Source organism: Nansenia antarctica (assembly GCF_963989245.1).
Source record: "Nansenia antarctica genome assembly, chromosome: 9".
NCBI classification, from domain to species: domain Eukaryota; kingdom Metazoa; phylum Chordata; class Actinopteri; order Argentiniformes; family Microstomatidae; genus Nansenia; species Nansenia antarctica.
The window spans coordinates 14,762,254-14,772,253 of record NC_137679.1 but is presented as its reverse complement, the minus strand read 5'-3'; the positions used below and the strand labels follow the sequence as shown (position 1 = coordinate 14,772,253).

The 10,000-nt window shown below is 49.4% G+C and overlaps 1 protein-coding gene across 1 annotated transcript in view; it reads right to left on the bottom strand.

Moving 5' to 3' along the window:
* Positions 1–6,162: 6,162 nt before the first annotated feature.
* Positions 6,163–10,000, bottom strand: part of cfdp1 (craniofacial development protein 1) — a 12,850-nt gene continuing 9,012 nt past the window's right edge. The window contains exons 6-7 of the mRNA XM_080539458.1: positions 8,322–8,483; positions 6,163–7,130 (exon numbers count right to left, since the gene is read on the bottom strand). Of these exons, the coding sequence (XP_080395584.1) occupies positions 7,040–7,130; positions 8,322–8,483 (253 nt within the window). The 3' untranslated portion in view covers positions 6,163–7,039. The remainder of the gene's footprint in view (positions 7,131–8,321; positions 8,484–10,000) is intronic.

The window sequence follows — 10,000 nt, the reverse complement described above, 5'->3', positions numbered from 1 at the left end:
GTTAGTTACAGGTTAGTTACAGGTTAGTTTAGTTACATCTTTGCGGTAAAGTTTCAACGCTAAGCAGCTATACTCTGCAACGTTGCACTCCGCTTGAGAGAGAGAGGCAGAGACAGAGAGACAGACAGACAGAGAGAGAGAGACACACACACAGAGAGAGAGAGAGAGAGAGAGAGAGAGAGAGAGAGAGAGAGAGAGAGACAGACAGACAGACAGACAGAGAGAGACACAGAGAGAGAGAGAGAGAGAGAGAGAGAGAGAGAGAGAGAGAGAGAGAGACAGAGAGAGAGAGAGACAGAGAGAGACAGAGAGAGAGACAGAGAGAGAGACAGAGAGAGAGAGAGAGAGACAGAGAGAGAGAGACAGAGAGAGAGAGACAGAGAGAGAGCCAGAGAGAGAGAGAGACAGAGAGAGACAGAGACACAGTGAGGGAGAGAGAGAGACACACACACACACAGAGAGAGAGACAGACAGACAGAAAGAGAGACACACACAGAGAGAGAGACAGACAGACAGACAGAGAGAGAGAGAGAGAGAGAGAGAGAGAGAGAGAGAGAAGAGAGAGAGAGAGAGAGAGAGAGAGAGAGAGAGAGAGAGAGAGAGAGAGAGAGAGACACACACACACACACAGAGACAGACAGAGACAGAGAGAGACAGGGGGGACTCAGACTGGGGACGTTTTACAACAATAAATCAAAACATCGACAGTGATTTCTGTATCCATAATAATCCTGCCATAACGCCGCCGGTCCTCCGGTCAGAAGAGGGAGACAGGGAGACATGGCTCTCAGCTTGCACAGACAAACTTCATATCCTAATAATGTAACATAATATATTTAACAACATTGTGATTGTCCCCCCCCGTCTCTCAGAGAAACACTTACCGGTACAGACATGACGGTGCGATGTGGGGTTGAGAAGGTCTTTGCCTCCTCGGGTCAGCACGAGACGAGTTAGAAACGTCGAGGTTAGGAATAAAAAACACGAACGGCTACTTTTTCCACCTGGAAAAAAAAAACGTCGGGATTCGGTGGTGTCGGTGTCCGGGTCTTTATGCCATGCCGCCGCTTCTCCCGGTGAAATCCGTCCACGTTCGCTGAAGCGAGTATCGAGTTATAGGAACGTCTGCAGCCCACCGGAGCTCTCCCGTCTCTCCTCCGCCACACCGTAAAGCCCTCTCTCTCTCTCTCTCTCTCTCTCTGTCTCTCTCACTCTCTCTGTCTCTCTCTCTGTCTCTCTCACTCTCTCTCTCTCTCTCTGTCTCTCTCACTCTCTCTGTCTCTCTGTCTCTGTCTCTGTCTCTGTCTCTCTCTCTCTCTCTCTCTCTCTCTCTCTCTCTCTCTCTCTCTCTCTCTCTCTCTCTCTCTCCCCCCTTCACGGTGAATGTCACACCTCGCGGCTCCACCGTGAAAGACAAACAGACGAACGTATCAAACACGAGACATGATTCATAGTCGGGGTCTTTTCGCCTCTCCGGTGGTCCTGCGGCTCCGGTGCCACTCGAGCGCTGCTGCAGGAAAGACCGTGTGCCTCTCTCTGTCCGCCTTTATTCCGCTGGAGTCATCAAGTTTGGTTTTAAAGGGATGGGCTCCCGTTAATAACCTTTAATAATAATAACGTTCATTTGTATAGCACTTTTCCTGCAAACGTTGCAGCTCAAAGTGCTTTATTAATCATTATTATAATCATCATTTAATCATTCAGTTATTTAAAGGCAATATTAAAAAGATGGGTTTTTAGTCTTGACTTGAACATAATATTTGCTGAGGTTGCTGGCAGTGTATTCCACAATCTGGGTGCATAAAATGAGGCCTGCTGCGGTTCATCTGCAGGTATTAGAAAGGTGTGTGAGTTCGGGTCCGTTCACCCCGGAGCGACACCAGGCGGCGGGTTGGTACAGACTGCCGTGTTAAAGGGGAGGTGGAGGGTTGGTACAGACCGCCGTGTTAAAGGGGAGGTGGAGGGTTGGTAGGCTACAGACCACCGTGTTAAAGGGGAGGTGGAGGGTTGGTAGGCTACAGACCGCCGTGTTAAAGGGGAGGTGGAGGGTTGGTAGGCTACAGACCGCCGTGTTAAAGGGGAGGTGGAGGGTTGGTCGGCTACAGACCGCCGTGTTAAAGGGGAGGTGGAGGGTTGGTAGGCTACAGACCACCGTGTTAAAGGGGAGGTGGAGGGTTGGTACAGACCGCCGTGTTAAAGGGGAGGTGGAGGGTTGGTAGGCTACAGACCACCGTGTTAAAGGGGAGGTGGAGGGTTGGTACAGACCGCCGTGTTAAAGGGGAGGTGGAGGGTGGGTAGGCTACAGACCGCCGTGTTAAAGGGGAGGTGGAGGGTGGGTAGGCTACAGACCGCCGTGTTAAAGGGGAGGTGGAGGGTTGGTAGGCTACAGACCGCCGTGTTAAAGGGGAGGTGGAGGGTTGGTACAGACCGCCGTGTTAAAGGGGAGGTGGAGGGTTGGTACAGACCGCCGTGTTTTAAGGGGAGGTGGAGGGTTGGTAGGCTACAGACCACCGTGTTAAAGGGGAGGTGGAGGGTTGGTAGGCTACAGACCGCCGTGTTAAAGGGGAGGTGGAGGGTTGGTAGGCTACAGACCGCCGTGTTAAAGGGGAGGTGGAGGGTTGGTCGGCTACAGACCGCCGTGTTAAAGGGGAGGTGGAGGGTTGGTAGGCTACAGACCACCGTGTTAAAGGGGAGGTGGAGGGTTGGTACAGACCGCCGTGTTAAAGGGGAGGTGGAGGGTTTGTACAGACCGCCGTGTTAAAGGGGAGGTGTGACCTCATCCTGTCCTGGAGGATCCTCCACTCCTATCACCGTGGACACAGCGCGGAGCGAATTCCCTGTTAAAACCGGCATTTGACTCATGAGTGAACGGCGAAAATGGCTGGACAGCACAGCAGCAGCGGCTGGGTGAACTCCCGGTTCATCGAGTTTACGGTTAAAAGCATGACTTCTTGGGGTGTCAGCGTGGTGGTTAAGGACTCAAAATGACCGTAGACAGATGGTGAAGTTAGCAAAGGAGTATTGTGTTTGTACCACCTCCACAGCCGGTGTTATTCACAGACAAACACGGTGCCGTTTTCGGGTTAATAACTTCGGTTTACCAGGGGTTAGGATAACAATTCAAACGTGTCCGGAAAGAGGAGAAACCAGGGAATCCAAAAGTTTTTTAATGGAGTCGATCCTCCACTCCTATCACCGTGGACACAGCGCGGAGCGAATTCCCTGTTAAAACCGGCATTTGACTCATGAGTGAACGGCGAAAATGGCTGGACAGCACAGCAGCAGCGGCCGGGTGAACTCCCGGTTCATCGAGTTTACGGTTAAAAGCATAACTTCTCGGGGTGTCAGCGCGGTGGTTAAGGGCTCAAAATGACCGTAGACAGATGGTGAAGTTAGCAAAGTTTGTACCACCTCCACAGCCGGTGTTATTCATGGACAAAGACGGTGCATAATAGCGATTTTTGTGTTGTGCTTGTTGTAAATAAAAGTTCTATGATTCATTGAAATGACATTAAACTAAGATAATACGATGGTCAGCATAATTTTTCGAATCTTTATTAATAAGCTATTACAGAAACTGTAGTGACATTTTCCTAGAGCGAATGTGGTATTTCAAGATGGCGGTTAGTGAAGAAATATATGGGATGGGACATGGGATGACGATTTCCATTGACCAATCAACGGTGTGCAGCGTCACACGTCACACGCAGCCTGGCAAAAAGACCCGGATATGAAATTGTAGACCCTGGGGTCGATGTGGAGCTAAAGAAGCGAGCCGAACCGACCTGGGACGACTAATGGAAAAGGGGAAAAGAAGCAGACCGAAGCGGGCTGACCCGGGTCAGCACCGTAGTGGAAAAGCCCCATAAAACAGACCCATAATGGACGCATGTACATCAGTACCTGATGCGCTGTGTGTGTGTGTGTGTGTGTGTGTGTGAGTTTGAGTGTGAGTGTGAGTGTGAGTGTGTGTGTGTGTGTGTGTGTGTGTGCTTTAAATCTGGTGTCTGGTTCCTGGTGACAGAGAAATGCTTTATTTTACAATCAGATTGTTAGGAAGAATGGGTTATTAATTATTAATTACTCCCCGCAGGGGAGATCACAGGAGCACAGGGTCAGCCATAGTCAGCAGTTAGGGGTTCAGTGCCTTGCTCAAGGGCACAACGGCAGTGGTAGGCACCTTAGATATGATGCCAGCAACCCTCCAGTCACCAGCTCACATGCAGCACCCTCCTGAGGCGGGGATCGAACCAGCGACCTTCCGCTACCAGACCTCTTCTGATTGGCTCCAGTGAGCAGGAGGAATGCTGGGTATCTGTTATTACAGCAGCTAATGTTGTTTAAAATTACCCTCTCTCACACACACACACACACACACACACTCACGCACGCACGCTCAAACGCACACACACACACACACACACACACACACACACACACACACTCACACTGACACTCACACTCACACACACCCTGTTGGCAACGATGCCCTTGGTGACAGACAACCCTAAATGTCTGTAGGGGAGGGCGGGGGTGAGAGAGGGCAGATATATCTGTCAGACATTCCTCACCTGTGTGTGTGTCTGTGTGTGTGTGAATGCCTATATGTGAGTGTGTGTTAGTGTGTGTGTATGCCTATATGTGAGTGTATGCCTGTGAGTGTGTGTTAGTGTGTGTGTATGCCTATATGTTAGTGTGTGTGTATGCCTATATGTGAGTGTGTGTGTGTGTACGCCTACAGCTGCCCTTGAAAAGGCGGTACAGGACCATATCCGCAAGGACAAACAGACTGAAGCACAGCTTCTACCCCAGGGCCATCCAGGCCCTGAACACAGCAAAGACCTAGGTTCTGGGCCCTGGACAGTCTGGACGGATTGATGGCAGCTGCTGGACTGAAAAAATCAGGTGTAGTGCTGAGGCACAAATATGTACATTTCTAGCCTGCAAACTGCGACACTTCAAATGAATGTGCAATAACACTATGTGCAATATGACAACCCTAGTCGTCTATCTGTACAGTATAGTATAGTGGATAGTGTACATAGCCTTTATTTATGTAAACCAGCTCCTTCCCTTCTTGTGTTTTTTTCTTCTTTCCTAGCACCGGGGGAGCCACCCCTCCTAAATTTCGTTGTTTGGTACCTGTACTGTAGCAATGACAATAAAGACCATTCATTCATTCATATGTGAGTGTGTTAGTGTGTGTGTATGCCTAGATGTGAGTCTGTGTTAGTGTGTGTGTATGCCTAGATGTGAGTGTGTGTTAGTGTGTGTGCTGATTAGTCACCTTTACAACGAGGTACAACTTGTAAGGATCATGCATTAATGGAATGAGCAACACAGCTAGACGTGTGGGTAGCGGCCCAACAAAAATTTGCCAAAAGTGTCATGGTGTGGGGCGGTATCTCTCACAGGAAAAACAGAACTTGTCATCATTGAAGGCAATTTCAACGCAGTGAGATATCGGAATGATATTCTGGAGCCAGCAGCGATCCCATATCTCCAGAATCTGGGACCTAACTCCATCCTCCAGGATGACAACGCTCACCCCCACAGAGCCAGGATCATCACAGAGTACCTCCAGAATTTGGGAGTGGAGAGGATGGAATGGCCTGCCGTGAGTCCAGACCTCAACCCAATTGAACACTTGTGGGTTCAGCTTGGGCGTGCTGTACGTGCCAGAGTGACCAACGCAACCATGTTGGCTGACTTGCGGCAAATCCTGGTTGAGGAATGGGATGCTGTCCCACAGCAGTGTGTGACCAGGCTGGTGACCAGCATGAGGAGGAGGTGCCAAGCTGTTGTGACTGCGTATGAATCTTCCACACACTACTGAGGTCCTTGACAGTGTAAAATTAATTACGTGTAAAACACAATATGTGCAATCATCCAATCCACCAAGCAACTCAAAACGAGAGTGAATACCAACAGAAGAATATTGCAGGGGATTTTGGCACATTTTGGGCCGCTATCCACACTTTAGCTGTGTTGCTCATTCCACGAATGCATGATCCTTACAAGTTGTACCTCGTCGTAAAGGTGACTAATCAGGCAATGATATAAAATACAATACCAATTGGTATTATTAAAGGGGAGGAATAATCGACTGAATAACATTTCCAAACTTTTTTTGAGGAGTTTATTATATATAACATACACACACACACAGAAACACACATTCACACCCTATAGGTCAGCCCCTCTTCTGGTACAAACACACAAACAACAAAAGATGATTTAAAACCAGGTGTGTTGCTTTATTCCCTGGTTGTCACAGTAACACACTACAGTACTGGGATGTTGTCACGGTAACATGCTACAGTACTGGGATGTTGTCACGGTAACACGCTTCAGTACTGGGATGTCACGGTAACACGCTTCAGTACTGGGATGTTGTCACGGTAACACGCTTCAGTACTGGGATGTTGTCACAGTAACACGCTTCAGTACTGGGATGTCAACAACACTGAACCAAACTCTCCTGAAAACCATTCATTAAAACTCCCTGAATTAGCCTCTGTGAGTGTGTGTGTGTGTGTGTGTATGCATGTATGTATGTGTGTATATATATATATATATACATGTTTGTGTGTGTCCGTCCAGTGTGTGTGTGTGAGTGTGAGTGTGAGTGTGAGTGTGTGTGTGAGTGTGTGTGTGTGTGTGTGTGTGTGTGTGTGTGTGTGTGTGTGTGTGTGTGTGTGTCTAACCTACCATACCATTACTGGGTAAAAGCAACTCTGTCATTATACATAACAGACCAAGCTAAAGATGTCTCCTCTGTTCTAGAGACGAGGGAGGGAGGGAGGGAGGGAGGGGGGATAACACACATCAGAAGAGTGTCTATAACAGTATTTAGAACATGGAAGATCCTCTCCTCTCCTCTTCTCTTCTCTCCTCTTCTCCACAAACTGGCTTCCCTTTCAGTAGAGGGTGTGTGTCTGTGTGTCCATGTGTGTATGCGTGTGTGTGTGTGTGTCTGTTTGTGTCCGTGTGTGTCTGTGTGTTCATGTGTGTGTGTGTGTGTGTGTGTGTGTGTGTGTCATCGTTTCATGTTAGTGAGTCTGACTTGCTTCTCCAGTTCAAACTGACGGTGATCGACTCTCTCCAGGAAGCACTTCCTCTCCACGTACCTGCAACACACACGCACGCACACACACACACACACACACACACACACACAAGTTATGCAATGACATCCTGTGGGAATAGTCCCTAAGACTATTTAAGTCCTCCATCTCTCCCTCCCTCCCTCCCTCCCTCCCTCCTACAGACAGCATCTCTCCCAGGGCCCCACATCTTCTCCCTCCCTCCCTCCCTCCCTCCCTCCCTCCCTACCTCCTTCCTTCCTTCCTTCCTTCCCTCCCTCCTCCTCCTCCTCCTCCCTCCCTCCCTCAGCCAGCCACAACCCACCCAGGGAGAGAGAGGGATGGACAGAGAAAGAGGAGGATGAGAGGGAGAGGGTGAACAGAGAGAGAGAGAGAGGAGGAGAGGGAGAGAGGGATGAACAGAGAGAGAGAGAGAGGAGGATGAGAGGCTGGTAGGAAGCAGGTCTTTATCCTGTCAGAGAGCTGTACGTCTCAGAGGCTGGAGTCTGTCATTGAGTCTATTTCCTATTTCCACATGACCACAGACAGATAGGCGGGGGGGGGGGGGGGGAGGAGGAGGAGGAAGAGGAGGAGCTTCCTCTAGTGGAAGTGGTGGGTATGACACCTACCCGAGTGGCGGGTGTTTGTATGACACCTACCCTTCCCTAGTGGCGGTGGTGGGTATGTATGACACCTACCCTTCCCTAGTGGCGGTGGTGGGTATGTATGACACCTACCCTTCCCTAGTGGCGGTGGTGGGTATGTATGACACCTACCCTTCCCTCCCCTAGTGGCCGTGGTGGGTATGTATGACACCTACCCTTCCCTAGTGGCGGTGGTGGGTATGTATGACACCTACCCTTCCCTCCCCTAGTGGCCGTGGTGGGTATGTATGACACCTATCCTTCCCTCCCCTAGTGGCGGTGGTGGGTATGACACCTACTCTAGTGGTGGGTGTGTATGTATGACACCTACCCTTCCTTCCCCTAGTGGCGGTGGTGGGTACGACACCTACCCTTCCTTCCCTAGTGGTGAGTGTGTGTATGACCCCTAGTGGTGAGTGTGTGTATGACCCCTAGTGGTGGGTGTGTGTATGACCCCTAGTGGTGGGTGTGTGTGGTTGACCCCTAGTGGTGGGTGTGTGTGTGGTTGACCCTTAGTGGTGGGTGTGTGTATGACCCCTAGTGGTGGGTGTGTGTATGGCCCCTAGTGGTGGGTGTGTGTAATGACACCTACCCTTCCTTCCCTCTGTTGTGTATGGCCAGCTCGTCAGTGATGCCCTCCTCACTCTTGAAGGCGTCCCAGTCCATCTTGCTCTTCTCCAGCGTGCTCATCTTCTGTTTCTTCCCCCCCAGACGGCCCAGAATGCTGCCCATCCCCGCCGCTGACCGCCTAGCACTGGGGGAAGGGTTAGGACGTTACACACGGGCAGATAACACTGGGGGGAAGGGTTAGGATGTTACACACGGGCAGATAACACTGGGGGGAAGGGTTATGGTGTTACACACGGGCGGATAACACTGGGGGGGAAGGGTTAGGGTGTTACACACGGGCAGATAACACTGGGGGGAGGGTTAGGGTGTTACACACACGTAGATAATACTGGGGGGAGGGTTAGGTTGTGTGTGTGTGAGTGTGTGAGTGTGTGAGTGTGTGTGTGTGTGTGAGTGTGTGAGTGTGTGAGTGTGTGAGTGTGTGTGTGTGTGTGAGTGTGTGAGTGTGTGTGTGTGTGTGTGTGTGAGTGTGTGTATATTCTGCAGCAGTTATGGTTAAACACCAACACTCTATCTTTGCCTTTTATCCATTAACTATAATCTTAAATATATCTTTTTATTATTTTACCTTTTTGCTTCTTATACCTGCAGCAGTTATGAGTTATGATCCATAATCCAAGTGCTATAAATTGACTGCAAATATAGGCTAAATGTGTTTGCAAATGTGTCATTTTACAACGCAAACACACACACCGTATCGGCCAGGATAGCGGCTAAACACAGACGCAGTATCTGCAATCTCACACGCCGTATCGGGAAGAGCAGCGCTTGAATACACTTGCAGTAACTACACTTTTATCTATATCTAAAAGTAACGACGACACGGACACCCACAAATGTATTGTGGTTTACTTAATACTGTTCAGCACTTGGTTACATTCAAAGCATGACTTGTGCTGTATAGGCTAAATACAATTATGAAAGTAGCAAGATTGATGTATGTGCGCATTGCGTGCGACCGCCACCCAACCATACAGCGCAAGTCTTGTGCCATAAATAACCTACACTTGATAAACCAGTGCTGTGATATTATTTATGGTCTTACATGGTCAAACATCTTAGCAAGAGGCACTTATAACAATTATCATTACGTTTATTATGCATCAGCTCTTTTTATACAACCTAAATTTACACAGATGAATAACGTATGCATGCCGTATCTTGGATGCAGACGTAATGTAAGTGGAGAGAAAATTGATCGGGAGTTGACAATTACTACCAAATAAATGAACATTTAGGAATTTCTATTATGTTACGGTACTGTCTCAATTATATTCTGGGTCTACCAGTACGCGTCAGCCCAGTGTACCTGAATACGCGGTATTCAGAAAATATATCAGAAAACGCTTGTGTGGCCAGAGATCGAAATTGCGTTTCGTCGTCGTTTTGTCGTGGTGTAGCCTAGGCCTGTGTAAGTGTAAGTCAGGGCAGCAGACATGTGTAATGGTGAGGAGAGGTGAAGACTTCACTCATCTACCTCTCCCTCATATGGGGGGGAGGGGGATCAGACCAATCAGATGGGGGGGGGGGGGGGGGGGGAGCGGGGCGGCTGTTAGGGGGGGCGGGGGGGAAGCACTTTCACGCTCAGGTAAGTCTGCACCTACACTGCAGACCCTGTCAAGAGGAACACTTGAATGTGTT